The sequence below is a fragment of the Coturnix japonica genome, chromosome 2, assembly GCF_054131305.1.
Source record: "Coturnix japonica strain WE chromosome 2, WE-NBRP24, whole genome shotgun sequence".
NCBI classification, from domain to species: Eukaryota; Metazoa; Chordata; class Aves; order Galliformes; family Phasianidae; genus Coturnix; species Coturnix japonica.
This window is the reverse complement of record NC_140664.1, coordinates 24067632-24084472: the sequence shown is the minus strand read 5'-3', so window position 1 is coordinate 24084472 and position 16841 is coordinate 24067632. Positions and strand designations below refer to the sequence as shown.

The 16841-nt window shown below is 43.0% G+C and overlaps 1 protein-coding gene across 3 annotated transcripts; it reads left to right on the top strand.

Annotated features, from left to right (window-relative positions):
* The first annotated feature begins 282 nt into the window (after positions 1 to 282).
* Positions 283 to 14922, top strand: LOC107310307 (carbonic anhydrase 13-like). 3 transcript variants are annotated; one of them, XM_015855819.2, is made up of 7 exons: positions 455 to 548; positions 4917 to 5114; positions 8350 to 8468; positions 11482 to 11577; positions 11869 to 11931; positions 12220 to 12375; positions 12975 to 14922. In XM_015855819.2, exons 1-7 carry the CDS (start codon positions 518 to 520, stop codon positions 13086 to 13088), a joined length of 777 nt encoding a protein of 258 aa, XP_015711305.1. In that variant the 5' UTR covers positions 455 to 517; the 3' UTR covers positions 13089 to 14922. The 3 variants fall into 3 exon arrangements, 2 of the variants coding, with proteins under 2 accessions (XP_015711305.1, XP_085395541.1); XM_085539415.1 differs by having other exon boundaries at positions 455 to 800; XR_014943332.1 differs by lacking the exons at positions 11482 to 11577; positions 11869 to 11931; positions 12220 to 12375; positions 12975 to 14922 and adding an exon at positions 9115 to 9865 and having other exon boundaries at positions 283 to 800.
* Positions 14923 to 16841: the final 1919 nt, after the last annotated feature.

Here is a 16841-nt window from a genome sequence, read left to right as displayed (position 1 = left end):
ATAATAGCAGGACTAGGGGAAATGGTTTTAAGTTGAAAGAGGGAAGATTTAGGTTGGATGTTAGGGGGAAGTTCTTTACTAGGAGAGTAGTGATGTCCTGGAACAGGCTGCCCAGGGAGGTTGTGGATGCCCCGTCCTTGGAGGTGTTCAAGGCCAGGTTGGACGGGGCCCTGGGCAACCTGATCTAGTAAATGTGTATGTTTGGTGGCCCTGCCAGGCAGGGGGGTTGGAACTACATGATCCTTGAGGTCCCTTCCAACCCGGGTCATTCTGTGATTCTGTGGGGGCCGAGGGGCGATGGGGCACCGGGAGCCGCCCCGCCGCTCTGTGGGGGTGGGGGTGGCCCCGAGGGGCCGCGCCGTGGGGCAGGGCCGGGCCGGGCCGGGCGGGCGCTTATCGCGGCGGGGCGTCGCCGCACGGCGCCTTCAAAGAGGGCAGAGGGGGCGGCGGGGCCGCTTCTCTCGTCTCTCGTCTCGTCTTGTCCCATCGCATCGCGTCGCGTCCCGAGCCCGGAGCCATGCTGCACTGGGGATACGACGAGCACAACGGTACGGACGTCGGGGCCGGGGGCTCCCGGAGCTGTCCGGGGTAGCCCGGGGGTGGCGGCGTCTCTGTGCGGCATCGCGGTGCGGGGTTGCGCGGTGTCGGGATCGGGGTCCGTCGTTTCACACCCGCGGGGAGATGCTTTGGGGTCTGGGTTGTTTCGTGCTTCTCTTCATCTACTCAGAATCGCCGAGGTGCCTCTGCTCTGCGCTGATCCGTATGGTCTCTGCTCTTGTGCTGTGCTCCAGTGCATGCAGGTGGGAATGGGAATGCTGCAGCCGGCTGGGATCACACAAATAGGGCAATTTGTCCTATGTTACTGCACAGGGCAATAGGGCACTGAGACAACAAAAAGGAAAAAAAGTACGTATATATATTGACACGAATTTATGTCATAGAGCTGCCATAACCCCATGAGTGGGGGTGAGGGACAGGGTCTGCAGCAGAGGGTGGTGGGCATGAAACAGGTTGCCCAGGACAGTAGGACCGTGGACACGGCCGCGAGTGCCGGAGTTCAGGGAGAGTTTGGACAGAGCGCTTAGACATTTTGGGGTGGTTCTGTGTGGAGCCAGGAGTTGCACTCAGTGATCCTTGTGGCTTCCTTCCAACTCGGGATGTTCTGTCATTGTGATTCTACACACCAGTGCACACAGCAGTGGTCCTGCTCAGAGGATGGAGTCACATTAGCTTCCCTCTCCTCTGGGATGGGTGTGCTGTTTCCAAAGAACTGGGTGGCAGTGGATGGCCACAATTCCACAGCGACTGAGTGCTGTCTGCTGTTCTGTGCCTTTCCTCATCCCCATGATTGCTCTTGTTGTTGTTGTTGTGTTTTTTTCCCCCTTGTGTTTCTCCCTGTGTTTTCCAAGGGTGCTGTAAACTTCACCTGCAGGACACAGATAAGCAGCCCCTTTCCCTCTCTTATCCTGGCTCTCCTTCTGGTTTCTAGGAAGGGGAGGGCACCAGAATTTCTATCGGCTTGGCCCTGGACCCTCCTGAGGCCCCCTTGCCCCCCAGGTTCTGTTTACTGGCTGATAACATGTTTGGGTGGAGTTTGGTTGTCCCCACTCAGCTCCTGGCCACTGTGAGGTGGGCTGCACCCCAGCACTACACTCCCTGCCCCTCGAGCCCACAGGAGAGTAAAGGAGAGAGGTTGGGTGTCCAACACTTGACTGCTCTTCCCTAGCATCAGCTCCATTTCTTAACTCCTTTCCATATATTTATTGCATTGATTTTGCCTGTTGTTCAGCCAAACAGTGGAAGCATGAGATTGCTGTGCCACTTGCACTGTATTTTTGCCTTCATGGTCCTGAATAGCTTCTCTGAAACTGAGATCTGCTTTTGCTACTCGGGAGGTAGCAGCAGAGTGAAGTTAATTAAATGTGATGAAGTTGTATTTTAAAGTTGACTTCCTGAAGAGCGGAGGAGCCGTCTGCATTCACTCTGATCTCAGCATTTGTAACTCGCAGGGATAAAAGCGCTGTTTCTTTTTCAACTGGGGAAAAAACTCATTTGCCCCTTAGCAATAAGTGCTGCTTAAATCACTTTGTGCATAAACCATCCAATATTACAGATCCCTGTCTGCGTTTATGGTGTATCTATGTAATAAGGCTGACTGGTATGCAGAGAATGAAATCTTCCTCACTGCTTTGATGCAAGTATTTCTGAAATGCTAAGAGGCACTATTTTATTTCCATGCAAACCTCGGCCTTTGTTTCCTTGCTGTTCTCCTTACCTCACAGTTCTGGCAGTGCTTACACACAGAGGTGCAGCACTGAGATCTTGGGCACTGGCTGCAGTGCAGGGCAGAAATTCCCACTTTAGTTAGGACACCAAGTGAGAATCTACTGCCTTAAGTTTACTCCTTGCCTGATAACTTATGTGGAATGGAAAGTATTACATATATATTGTGTTTTACTGCAGACACGTCACTGTGTCTGTTCCAATCCTCACACTGAGGTGTTCTGCAAATAAAAAGGGATTTGAAGATTAATGACGTTGCTTATATATCTGTAGTAAAAAAAAAAAAAAAAAAAAAAAAAACACACACCAAAAAAAACAGCACTACATTTTGTCCATTATTATTTTTTCCCATTATGAATTTCAGTTGTTTTAAGTAGAGCTAATATTACTGGAGATGAATATGTAACTGGATGACTTGCAAGCATTTTGCGTGTAACATAGAATCATAGAATCACAGAATATCCTGGCTCAGAAGGAGCCCACAAGGATCACTGAGTCCAATGCTCAGCTCCACACAGCACCACTCAAAATCCAAATCTGATGCCTGAGAATGCTGTCCAAATGCTCCTTGACATCCATTACCATAGGGCCGTACCTACTGCCCTGGGCAGCCTGTTCGCATGCCTACCACCCTCTGGTGCAGAACCTGTCCCTCACTCCAACCAATGGTAAATCATAGAATCATAGAATTACCCAGGTTGGAAAAGACCCTGAAGATCATCAAGTCCAACTGCAGCCTAACCATAGTACCCTAACTCTAAAAACCCTCTGCTAAATCATATCCCTGAGCACCACATCCAAATGGCTCTTAAACACTCCAGGGATGGTGATTCAACCACCTCCCTGGGGAGCCTATTCCAGTGTTTAACTACCCTTTCTGTAAAGAAGTGCTTCCTAACATCCAACCTAAACTTGCCCTGGTGCAACTTGAGGCCATTTCCCCTTGTCCTGTCACTTGTCACCAGTGAGAAGAGACCTGCCCCACTCTCACTGTAAGCACCTTTCAGGTACTGGAAGAGGGTGATAAGGTCTCCCCTCAGCCTCCTTTTCCCCAGACTAAACAGCCCCAGCTTCCTCAGCCTCTCCTCGTAGGGCTGATTCTCCAAGCCCTTCATGAGCTTTGTTGCCCTTCTCTGGACTTGCTCCAGTACCTCCATGTCTTTCCTGTGCTGAGGTGCCCAAAACTGAACACAGTACTTGAGGTGAGGCCTCACCAATGGCAAGTACAGGGGCAGGATGACTTCCCTAGTCCTGCTTACCACACCATTCCTGATACAAGCCAGGATGCCATTGGCCCTCTTGGCAGCTCCATGACTAAATTCATGTCAATATATATACATACTGGTGGCTAAACATAGGATATACTGAGGTAAAATATAAGTATTAAAATTAAGTAGCGATATGCTTTTTCTAAGCACCCTAAAATGGAGAATTAGGTATGACTGACAGAGCAATGCTTCCTCAGTGACTAAATCTGTGCAGTGTGTGTCTAACTGCAGGGTACTAGCATCCAAGCACAACTAAAACCATATTGTATGCTGAACTGTAGTAAATCAACATATTGAATGGCTTTGACCACCATTTGTGAAATGAGAAGAGTTAAATTGTAATAGCTTTGTGTTTCAGTCCAGGAGTGGTTTGCCTAATGGGTTAGTTAAGTCATTAGCAAAATTACTTGGTAACAAATTCAAGACTAGAGGCCTTTGTTCTTCTTGAAGCCTGAGCCGTGGCTGTTCTGCGCAGGAGACCCCTCAGCTCTCACATCTCTGGGTGCTGCTTGGAGCAGTGAGCCCAGGTGTCTCCCTCTCCCCTCCCCAATTCACTGCTGCATGCTGGGGCTATCCCAGCACCTGCAGATTTCTGAGCTATGTTCTCTGCTATTGTAGTCCAGGACAGAAAACTATCCTTTTGATGTGAGGCTATTAATCATAGTGCACTACAACCTAAGCTGTTTTTTCTGCCATTTTTTCTTTTCATTGAAGAGCTGAGATGTACAGAGATCCAAAACAGAAGGTTGGGTTTTAGGATGAAATCAGTTACCTTCAGTATAGGGATTAATGGTTTCCAGTCGTGCAGATTTTACCAGTTGAATTTCTGGTGCTTGTATTTAAGTTTCTGTAAGATCTGTTCTCTCTTAGTTAAGTGAATTATTATTCTTCATACCCATACTAGGCCTGGGGGCAGGGGGAAGTGGGGGAAGTGCTATGCCCTTTATAATTCTGATAGATCATTAGCTCTGCAAGTGGCCTCTAGGTATCTAAAAGGGTGCTATAAGAAAGAAGGGAGCAGACTTGTTAGCAGAATCTACTGTGATAGGACAAGGGGAAATGGTTTCAAACTAAAAGTGAGGAGGTTTAGATTGGATATAAGTGAGAAGTTTTTTACAATTAAGGTGGTGAAGCACTGGAACTGGTTGCCCAAGGAGGTGATAGAAGCCCCATCCCTGCAGACATTAAGGAAGGTATTTGAAGGGATCCCAAGAGCTGCTGTCGTGAAACAATGCAACAAGAGTAACTGAATAATTTGAACTGTGTTTTCTGTTGAACTCATTTTGAATTTAATATAATGCAAGCAAGAAAAATTCAGGCAGAGGTTCTTTCACCTTACAAAGCTTCTCCTCCAATGCCTCACAGGGCCTGCCCACTGGAAGGAGGTTTTTCCTGTTGCCAATGGAGACCGCCAGTCACCTATTGACATCAAAACTGAGGAAACCAAGTATGACCCCTCTCTCCGTCCTCTAAATCCCAATTACGATCCAGCTTCTGCTAAAATCATCCTGAACAACGGGCACTCCACCAGTGTTGAGTTTGATGACACTGTGAACAAATCAGGTTTGTTCCTTTCTTATTGCGCTGTGTTTTCTTCCTCTGTCTCCTAAATAGAGCGCAACCTGGGCATAACTATGGTTCATTCCAACCAAATTGCTCAAATCTCTTACCTGACTTTAGTTGCAGGTTTGGCTGTATATTCTTTTCCTTTTCATGACCCATGCTTGGACTTCTTATGTCAGGAAAGAATCAGTGCAGAACAAATGAAAAACATCCCAATGGATCCCTTTTCTTCTCTGAAAAGTGTCATTGTCCCAGTCTTTTAGAGGGGTGTGTAGCTTCCCTTTTTGCAAGCAATAATTCTTATTTAGAAGTTCTCTGGTTTAGTGTAGCCTTTGTAATGTGAATGCCTGCATCATTAGAGGCTTCTCTTGGATGGCAGGCTTGCTGCTACCCCTCCTCTGAAACTGTAGGAGTGAAGTTTCTTGAAGCAGTAAAATCCTCATGTGGATGCATGAGGCTTAGCTGAGGATCAAAGCCAGAGGGGGACTAATTAGTGATCACCCTGTCCCTCATTACAAGGACTTGCTGGCTGATAGTGGCAACAAGGACAGACAGAGGTGGAGGCAACATCTTGACTTTCCTGAACAGTCTTAGACTGAATCTTCTGTCAGCCTGTGCAGTTCTGGATATTGCCTGAAAGCCACCAGCTGGTTGGCAGAAATCTGGTCCTGCCTTGTCCGTGTCAGAGGCCATTGGACTTCCCAGGATTAATCTCTGCTTCAGCTCTAGTAGGTGTGGGTGAACTAAAGCACATCTCTTACAAAAGCATTCAATCATCTGCTTTCAAAATTTCCAGCAACGACAAATCTTCCACTGCTTCTGGTAGTTCTAGTTGTTCATTATTCTCACAGTTAAAAAGTCAAGATCACAAATTATTTCTGGTGTGAGTCAGAGCAACTCAGTGTTTAAATTTCTTTTCTTTAAACAATAAATTAAAAAAGAAGTGAACCAAGAGCCTCTTCCACTTTCTAATTCCACCCATGAAGTGACAAGACCTCAGCCTCATATTTCTGGAGGCTTACACTGGTGGGAAAGCAGGGGTAATATAATTCTCTTCCTACAGCTTTCCTCAGGCCATAAATCCAAGGATACAGCCCAAGTCAGAACAGAGCACTGACAGCTGTTGATTAGATAATTTACAAGTGTAATCCTCAGTCACTTTCAGAACTCTGTCTTCTAAGTATGAGACACATTCTTTATTCATACGTGCATGGCTTTACATTTCAGATATTTTCACACATTTCTTATTAAAAAAAAAAAAACACCAAAAAAACTTTTTCTACATCTGTAAACTGACTTTTTCACTATTTCCCTGGTATTTGTTACTGACAAACCATCAGTAATTTTTTTGTTTTCTTTCAGACCGTTGATCAGAAAAAGTATTGAATTTTCTAGGGCCAAAATGTGGCCTCTATGGCACCTTTGTGGAATAAACACTCCTCCTCTATGGTGTTTTCTTGAGAAACTTCTGACTAATTGATACTAAATACACTGGGATCTTTTAATTCCATGTGACCTATTTCTTTACTTCAGCCAGCACAGAAGTTGGGCTGTCAAGTTTGTGATGGTGTAGTTTTGTTTATCCTCTTTGGTACTACACTGTCTCTATTCCCTGGAATTACTTCACTGATGTTTCAAACACTTCTTTTTCTTACTCTTTCAAACATTGCAATACTGGTATTTTCTTTAAATCATTTTAGAGTACTTTCTTGCTTTGTGGCTGTTTGAATGGAAGATTTTTACCATCACTGTATGATGGACACAAATACATCATCAGGCCGTTTTCCATGTTTTTCAGAAGTATTGAATCATAGAATCATAGAATTACCCAGGTTGGAAAAGACCTTGACTATCATCATATACAACCACAACCTAACCATAGTACCCTAACTCTAACAATCCTCTGCGAAATCAAATCTCTGAGCATCACATCCAAACGGCTCTTAAGCACATCCAGGGATGGTGACTCAACCACCTCCCTGGAGAGCCTATGTAGCTGTTTTTCCTCAGCCAGTATAACACTGATCTTTACACATTTTTGGCTTTGTTTGCCAACAGGTTCTCAGTCCTCAAAAGAAGGAATTTGTTTTAGGAGTGCCACTCCCATCCCCTTTGTTCACTAGGTTTATAGACTCTGTAAAAGTAAGTTCTTGAGTTGAAGTTTTAAGACAATTAAATATTTTTGCCGACAGATAAACAGTTCCAGTTTGTTTTCACTCTCCAGCCTACTTGTGTTAGCAGATAGGCAAGCTAATAAATACTTCTCTTACAATTACTTGGTGGCATTTTACTCCCAACAAGGTTTATGTTTTGGATTAAAACTGGAAAAAGAAATAAGTGACTATTGTTCTCCCCAGTGCTCTTAATTTAAAAATCATCTCCTTGATACCTCCATCTTATCTCTTTAAAGTCTCTACAATGAGCCAGTAATGCATCTCAGACCACTCCCCATAGCCTCCAAGGAGACATGGATGGAGCAGAGAGGGTGGAGTGATTTGCTCTGCAGTGAGTAAGGAGATTTTCTGAATGTGATTCATGTTCAGGTGTCTGTGCAGATGTGAGTCCTACCAACTCTGCTTAGAAAAACACAGGCACTTTACAGAAGGAAAACAATGGAAGTCTACCCATATTGGTATTAGCTGAACTAAATGGCAAATTAAATGGCAGTAATATTGCACTTGTACAACGTGCATCTATTTGTGTTAGCATCTGCTCCTTCCTGTTTCTCAGACTTCTGTCAGCTGTAATTGGATCTGGCTGCAGAAGCAAGAAAGAGCCTTGATGATTTTTTATGTTCCACCTACTTTCCTCTGAACTTCAAACAGAAGAAAAAAAATCTATTCACATTTTATTTTTCTGATCCTTCCCTTTACTTGTGAAATCTATTTTAAGCTTAATTTCTCAGTTAGTCTTTCAAATACATTCAAGACAGGATACTACTTGCCAAACAGAAACACTTTTCTGTTTTCCCGTCTTCTGAGAAATACCCAGGCCCTAGCAAGAAACACCTGGTGGTAACCCTTCACTGGGCAATCTGTACATCAACACAGTTTAGATAGTCACATTCTGGACAAAGATTCCTTTATAACACATCAAAGAAAGGGGAACCCATATAAGAGCTTTTGAGAAGTAGGGTAATGTCCAGAGACTTGAAGCTTTGAGTTTAAACTCACACCAATAGCCTCTAGAGCTCCTATTCATTCAGTTAAGCCCTCTCCTCTGTTTTGGTTTGTAGTGCTGACTGGGGGGCCACTCTGTGGGACCTACAGGCTGCGCCAGATCCACTTCCACTGGGGCTCCAATGACGAGGCTGGCTCTGAGCACGCTGTGGATGGGATGAAGTATGCAGCAGAGGTAAGGCTTGGCACAGAGTCATTTGTTCCTCTAAACCTGTGACTAGTGTTCCATTTTGAGAATAATTTTGCCCCTCAACTCCCCACTTTTCCTTCTCCATTATATCCAAAGACAAACAGTCTTCCTGAAGTGTTTAAGCAGTCTTCCTGAAGTGTTTCATGCTTGATCCATTCTAAAAGGAGAAACTGTTTGCTTGAGAACTGCACCCTAAGGTCTACGTCAGGCAGCTCTGGCCTGACGTTGCCACAGGGGACAGGTGCACTGTCCCCTGCTGTGGCATGGAGAGCCTTCTCGTGCTCTGCCTTCTTTGGTCTGTTGGAGTAATCCACCGCCGAGAGTGCTCAGTCTGACAGTGACTGATTCCTCATTGCAAATGGAAGTAATGTGGAGTGTTTTGATAGCAATAGTTCAGACAGTGAAGAGTTTTGTGGGGTTGAAAAGAAGTAAATTGTATAAATGCTAGTGGAAAAATAAAAGTTTTGTAATACTAAAGAAGAATAAAAAGTTGAAATGTATGCACGGTGGTGTTATCAGATTTTGCTGGAAATTCTTTAAGAGACAGTGGTCAGGGAAAAAAAAATCATTTTTCTAACACTAATGGGGAAAAGTGACATTTGCAGTGTTTAAAGGCTTATGTTTTCCACAGGAACCAGGTGGGATGGAATATAAAGAATTAATAGAGGTGCTTTAAAACCATTCAGTGCCAAAACAAAATTTCTAGCTGAGAAAATATAAATGTGTATCCCATCTAAGAAACCAAATGGAAGGAGAAAATATCTGAATTTCTAGCCAGTCTAAAAAGCTTTCCGTTGCCTGTTGGTTGGGTAACCCTCCACAAGAAGCTCTCTAGATGTCATTTTGGCTATGAGATAAGAAACACAGAATTCAGACCAAGGCTTCTGAGCACTGCTCACTCAAAAGAAAATACATCAAAAGGAGAAATGAAGATGTTTTCCGTGCTTATGTCCACGGGGAAGATGTGCAAGATTTCAAGAAAAAGAATCAACTGTGCTGAAGAAAGAAGTATTGTACAGGTAAAAAAGACTGGAAGGCTCAGCCCCCTAACCCAAAGCAGAAGCAGAAGACATCCATGACTCCATTCTTTGTGGCAACATATGGTCTGACCAAGGTCTTCTCACAAGCTGCAATGACACAGTGGTGGTAAGACGGTATATATTCCTTAAAAGAGAAGTCACAAGCCTTTGAGACAGGGGCTGTACTAGAAGTGTTTCCCAGCTCTGTTTGTTTGGGAGTTTTGATTTTTTGGGGGGTTGGTTTCGGGTTCTTCTGGCAAAATTCTGATGGAGTCTTATTTAGTTATGAGAATTTTGCTTTATGTTCTTTGTTGTTTTTTTCCTTTTTTTAAAATCCACAATAAAAGTCAATTTTGACTGAGAGTTTCTGTTTCCTTTTTGCGTATGTCAAAAATGTAATTGTTTAAAAATCGTTCAACGTAGCTTCTTTGAACCTCTAATCATGAGCGGCGCAGGCAACATGAGCTCCAGGATATTAGTTCACCTCAGAGTGGTTTGATGGACTCTGTTCTGCTCTTGGTTTAATTAATAGCACTTGTAAGCAACTTTCCTTCAAGGATCCTGAAACTGTGAGCCAGCATGTCTTTCACTGTGAGCATGTGCGTTATTATTGATTTCAGTAGGATTCCTTACTTGCTGAATGTTATGTTTTAGCATTTAGAACCCAAGCGCTCAGCAAATGTTAATTACATCCTGTAACAACTAGTAACATCTCTCTATCACAGATAAAGAAAATTGAAGCTCATAGAGGCTAGGCAATGACTGAGGTGTGGAGTCAAAATCTTCACTTTCCTAGATGTGTATTCCAGCAATGCTGATATACATTCCTGTGCTGCTTCTCATATAAATCCTTTAAAGTCAGTCCCAGCATTCCCAAATTGTTCTGGGGATCTTAATGTGTTGCATTTCAAAGAGAAGCCCCATATTCAGGGGATCATCCCCGTTCAAGTCATTCAGTGGAGCTGTTTTTCAGCACTCCTATGGAGTCAAGTTCAAAGTCTGAGAAGATGCTCACCAATTTTAGAAAAGGCTATCTCCTGCCCTGCTTCTGAGCCTCTCTTATCTAAAAATTGTGGGAGATAAGATGCAGTAATCCACTGAGGATTTGTGGAAGGAATTAACATTTGTGAGGTACTTGGTCCTGAGTGCAGTGTGTCTGTTCCCTCTGCAGTTTGGCAGTCAGACGTTCGCTCAGTGCAGGTGTTCTGGGGAGCCAGGAGCTCCCACTGCTGAGCCTGGGGAGGATTTAGGAATCCTGTCTTAGCAGGAGGGACTGAAGTGGTGTGGGGGTAGACACTATGGGCTTTTCTTGTTTCCAGGAGGCAGATAGCAAGGGGTCCTCACCCTTGTGGGTGTCTTCAAGTTCTTAAGCAACTACCATAGGACAGTTGCAGAATAGTATCTCTTGAAATTCAAATGCTCAAACCTGAGATAATCAGGCCACTTTTAAGTTCCTAACTGCTAGTAATCATAGAAAATGACATTTGGAATGCATCAAAGATCAAATTTTGATATTCATCTTAAACTTAAGAGGGGAAAAGAGGTCAGTGCAAGTTTAATGCCCCATTTTCTGCTTGTGGCTGATTTACTGAAAGCTTGATTAGGAAAAAGAGGAACAAAGCACTAATGACATCCCTGTGATTTTCAATCACTCATTCAAATCAGCTGTACCCAAGGCCTTAGCTTTAGTTACATAACCAGGGGATATCTTGTCTTAGCCTCAAAATATGGGACTTGAGAGTGGTTTGCCAGGCACTGTGCCATGCTGATTGCTGCTAGGTAATGCCAGCCACTGGCAATGCTTGCTGCTGTTTGTGTGATCTGTGTGTTTGCCAATTTCAATAAATATTGCGGTGAGAAAACTAAGTGGCTTGGAATGCAAATAGGTGAAGTAGAATATTGATGCCAGTAAAGTTCTAGTATTAATTTGCAACTCTTTCAGTTCAGCGAGAGTTGATGCTGTGTTTTTTGCTTTTCAGCTTCATGTAGTTCACTGGAATGCTGAAAAATATTCTAGTTTTGTCGAGGCAGCTCGTCAGTCAGATGGACTGGCAGTCATGGCTGTGTTTCTGAAGGTAAGAAAAGAATGCTTCGGCCCCCACCAATAAGTCTGCATTATGAGCCCAAAGTTATTAACAGTGCTGGTATAGAAGAGGTGCTTGTGCTACAGGGGCTCTCACTTTCCATTTCACATTGTAATGACTCAGGAAGATTCGCTGTCTTTCTTAGCACTCTTAAGTTACTTATGGTCACTTAATTAAAGCTGTATGAAGCAGATTCAGCATGTGTTTGCTTTCAGATCTTTATCTTTTTTGACATATTTTCTCCAGAGCTCAAGTATTACATTTTTCTTTCTCTTGTAATAGATAGGTGAATGCAACCCTCAGCTGAAGAAGATCACCGACCGCTTGGACACCATCAGAATCAAGGTGAACAAATGCTTCTAAAAAACTCCTGATATCAGTGGCTGCTTTCACTGTTTTGTTTCTGGTAATCTGGCTGCTACTCCTCTTACCTTCATGGTCCCTGCTGTTCTCATCCAGGATGCTGCCAGTCTGTGCTATAATGAAACGTGATTTCCCCTGTCTCTTGCTTTTAAATAATGCTGCATGTAAATAAATAAATAATTTAATAGATGTAAGGCATCGATGCACTTGTACAAGAAGCAATGTCTTATTATTTCTTATGACCACAACGTGCTTTGTTTCAATTTTCAGGGTAAGAGAGCGTTATTCACCAACTTTGATCCTAGCTGCCTGCTTCCCAAATCCCTGGACTACTGGACTTACTTTGGCTCTCTCACTGTTCCACCTCTTCTTGAAAGTGTTATCTGGATTGTCCTGAGAGAGCCCATAAGTGTTTGTTCTGAACAGGTACATCTTGATTTTTCACTGCTGTACAAATAAGGCTTTTGTGAGGTTTCAATGTGAATGCCACCGAAAAGGATAAATTTTTGCAGACTCTGACACTGCATACCTTATTAAATTAAAAAAAATAAATAAAAAAACTAGTCTACTTCCTCGACGTTAAATTAAGCTTCGCACTATATTTTCATGTTGCAACAGTGACACCCAGTGGGCTGATCATTTGGTATATAGAGTTTTTACAGCAGAGACACCAAAGTGTATCAGATTAAAGCTTTTAATACTGGAAGTTTGCAAGTACGCCACTTACGATATGTTACTAATACTGTTGTCTTGCTGTAAATCTCAAGAGTTTTTGCTTGTCTAATTCATGGCTGGTATATTTCAAATACTTCAGTAAGATTTGATACACTGGGCCACTTGCTTAGACTAGGAAGGAAGGAAGTTGATGCATAGAAATAGGAAATGTTGGAAATATTAGAAATTAGGAAATTAGGCCAAGTATTAAACTTCAGATCAGAATTATATATTCAGTATTTACAACATGGTTTTTTGTTTGTGTGAGCGTGAGGGTTTCCTGCTGAACGCTCTGTATCTCTTGATTGCAGCTCGCCCAATTCCGCAGTCTCCTGAGCACGGCGGAGGATGAGGCGGCCTGCTGCCTGCTGCGGAACTACCGCCCTCCACAGCCCCTAAAGGGCAGAGAAGTCAGAAGGAATTAAATGTGTAAAGCGAGAACAGGCCACCTCTGACACCAAAGGCCCCATTGTCATTGCTAATATACTTTGTGATTTTATTTGTACTTTTTGGTGAGTTGTTATAACAGATGGGTGTTGTTGAATTACTGGTTATTATGCAGTCATTTCTTGCAGACATGTCCTGAACTTTGGCAGTTTCATCACTGTTGTTAACAGGTTGGTGTGTTTGTGTGCGCTGGTGTGGGAGCATTGAGATGCCGATGTTACATGTACAGAGTGTTATCAGAAGGATTTGGTGTGGTGAAGGCGTTGTCCAGAAATTGTCACCAAAGTACTGAACAGGATCCCTGGTATTAATGGCAGCACAGGATGTTCTGGACTTATTTTTCCTGTTTTTAATGTAACATTTAATTTAGTAAAGATTTCATGTATGTTAGGATCGCTTCAGGTGGATCAGGTATTCCTGAGTTCTGCCACATAGAGTGATGAAATTATCCCAAACCTTGAAAACTGCACAGTCACAAAGGGATCTGTGAGTTCATGCCTAAATCAAGTCTGTTGCATCTGGTGAACAATAAGAACTGAATACCATGTCCATGTAGCATCAGAATCCTACCACATGAAATAGTCTTCAAGAGGCAGAGACAGCCCTTGCTTTAGGCTGGTTCATACGATACATACAGCATTGCTCAGGAATGGAATATCTCCTAGGTGCATGCTGAAGCTCCCCTGTTGTAGATGAACTCAAGTCACTGCACTGTATTCAAAGACCAAAGATAGTCCTTAAGCTAAAGAAATCTGAATCAAATCAATATCCAGTAAGTTCATGGTAGCGATGTCTTGAAATGTCTATCTTTAGTGAACTGAACTGAGCCTGCATTACTCTCAGGAGCTTTTTATTATTATTATTATTATTATTATTATTTGAATATCATTGTTTGTTGTAAACCAATTTAATTTTTGTTATTTTCAATAATAATGAATTTGCCATAGGATGTAGCTTGTATAGGTAGATTACCTTAAAACTGTGAGAACTAGATAGTGAAAACCAGTAGTACTGGAGTGAGACAGCTAAAGATTTCATGGGCAGCAACTGCCTCTGTAGTACCTCTGACCTCATCTTCTACAACTACTCTCTATAAGATTGGGTTTTTTTTGTAGGTTTTATATACTGTGCCTCTTACCTCAACAGGTCTTTTTATCTTAGGTGGGCAAATATGAGGGAAATCACAAACAGGATTGGCTTTATATGCCTTCTTTAACTGAATAAAATAGACGTAGAGTCATAGATATTTTAGCTTAGTTTGAGACAGATGTATTTTATTATTTTTTTATCTTCTCCCCCCTCATAATGTAGGTGCTACTGCTGCAAGGCCTCTCAATGCCTTCTGAGAGTTTATGGAAGGAATGAACACATATAGGCCATGGGATAAATATAAGGCATTTGGCAGCAGCAGGTACAAATACTAACCAAAGAAGAAAAACCTGCCGGCACTTTCTGTTTTCTGGCACAGGAAGAAGAATGCAGCTGAAAAGACATCAGTCTGCTTCTTCCTGAGTGCGGATGTTTGCAAGGTGTGTGCGGAGAGAACGTGAGTGTGTTGTGTGTTTTCACACCCTCTGCTAGATTTAGTATTGGATCTGATACATTTTCTGGCCATGTAAGTAGCTGCAGAATATGAACAAGATGTTAACAAATCACATAAAACTTATACAACTTTCTTGCTGATGAGAGAAAGTAGTAAGGCTTCATATCAGAAACAAACTTGTACATGTTTTTATGTATTGAAAATAGTGAAGTTGATCCATTGCTTTGATATTGATGAGGGTTTTATCAAAATAAAAAATTGATTTACGACTGTGTCTTGTATTTTCTATCAAAACGATGAAAGTTTTACAGAGCAGCCTGCAGTCTTATTACTGGAACTCTTGCACTGGAAAATAGTCATCCCTCCTTTGAAATCGATCAACAGGTAGTCTGGCATTAGATATTGGGTAGAGAGTTGCTGGAAGAGGTTGCCCAAAGAGGCAGCGGATGCCCCATCTCTGGAGGTGTTTGAGGCCAGGTTAGATGGCACCCTGAACAACCTGATCAAGTACCTGATGTAGTGGTTTGCAACTCTGCCTGTGGCAGGGGGTTGGAACTAGGGAATCCTTGAGGTCCCATTCCCACCCAAACCAATCCATGATTCTATGATCTTTTGTATGTCCCAAATAAACCAACTTTGGCAGCAGCAAAGAATTTGATCAATTGTACTTAGAGTTTCTGATAGCTCTTCTGGACTGTATAAGGTTTGCAAGTAACTTTTAGAAGAAGACATGATTCACAGTAATTCTAACATCCTGTGTCTGGGCTGAAAGCTGATGGCACTTGAAAAAGGGAAGAAATGCTCAGTTGACTGAAATCCCTCAGAAACAGATTCTCCAGTTCTTCCTCTGTTGTATCTCTCAGCATGGACCAGTTCCAGCACTACATCCTTGGACTGGGCTGTGTCCTCGGTCATGGCCTTACTGAGTGCTCGGCTGCTTCGAGCTTTACCATATGGCCTGCAGGGTGCTCCCAGGGAGTTCAGCAATGAGTGTGGGCTCTGTGCTATGCTGACATCACTCTGGAGCAGATGAGGCTAAACTGTCTGTCTCTCTGCCCCAGCTGCAGGTCTCTTTGATCAGAGGTTACCCTCTGACACACTTGGAGCTTTCATGAGAAGAATGAAATGCTCAATGACCAAAACAAATGCACGGGGCATTTGTTGAAAAGAATATCTGTCAAGAGCTGTATACAGCTGGATGACTGGTCACCCATACACTTATTCTTAGAATTAAACAAGTTGCCCAAAATCCCTGGGGTCAGCTCTGGTCTTTTGGGCACAGGAGGGAAGCAATGCACTCTGCTGTGTTCACTGTCTGCACCAGCCACATTTGCGATGTGATGCTCTCTTTGGTCATTTTGAGGCCATTTATGTTTTCTGTGATTTCACAAATAAGCAGTTTAACTGGAAATCATCAGTGTTCTCAGCATTCAAACTTATATTTCCAAATTATTTTAAAACACTCGTAGTAATGCAGAAAGCAGGTACCAAGCCGTGGGCAGTCAAAAGAATGCTGTGTACCCAGGTCTGTAGGTGGCATCAGCAATCCAAAAACTGCTGAAGATGATTTAAACAGTACTTCTGTTAGTTATAAATACAGTTATAACCAAGAGCACGTTATAACTGGCATTCTATCATCAAACTACACAGTGTAAGAGTCACAGTAGTACACTATTCAACCATGTGTTCAGTCTCAGCCTAAGTCAAGCTTCTTAATTCCTATAAGCAAAACTCAAATGCGCAGTGGGTGGAAATAGATCCACGTGGTTACAGAAATATGAAACTTTGATGGTGAACAGAACAATACACTACCAAATTCCTTTCTGTCAGGTTATCATTATCAGTATTATTTATTGGATGTCTGGTGTTTTTGTCCCTGATCTGGATTTCACCCACAGTGGCAGTACATTAACGGTATTGACAACGTCCAGAGCCCCCATTGCCATCTAGCAATCTAGCCCTGCCACGTGGAGAGGGAACACCCAGCATATCAGAATGGAACAGCACTCAAGTATACGCTCTGCCTGTAGGTGATATTGCTTAAGTAATGCAGAAGTCTTATGATTGTGCTTCCCTAGTTACCACTGAGGGTGTGTTGCAGCACAGCAGTGTGTCCAGGGGGTGTTTGTAGCTTAAAACAAAACAACTCCCTGAATGCTGTGCAGTCACTTGCACTAAGCTCCTGCTA

What these genes read in the sequence shown, in the direction of transcription:
- LOC107310307 (XM_015855819.2), top strand. Translation starts at nt 518, where the DNA reads ATGCTGCACTGGGGATACGACGAGCACAACG. An exon ending in GGATGAAGTATGCAGCAGAG is followed by an intron (nt 8,469 to 11,481) that starts GTAAGGCTTGGC and finishes TTTGCTTTTCAG; the next exon opens with CTTCATGTAGTTCACTGGAA. An exon ending in TAAGTGTTTGTTCTGAACAG is followed by an intron (nt 12,376 to 12,974) that starts GTACATCTTGAT and finishes TCTTGATTGCAG; the next exon opens with CTCGCCCAATTCCGCAGTCT.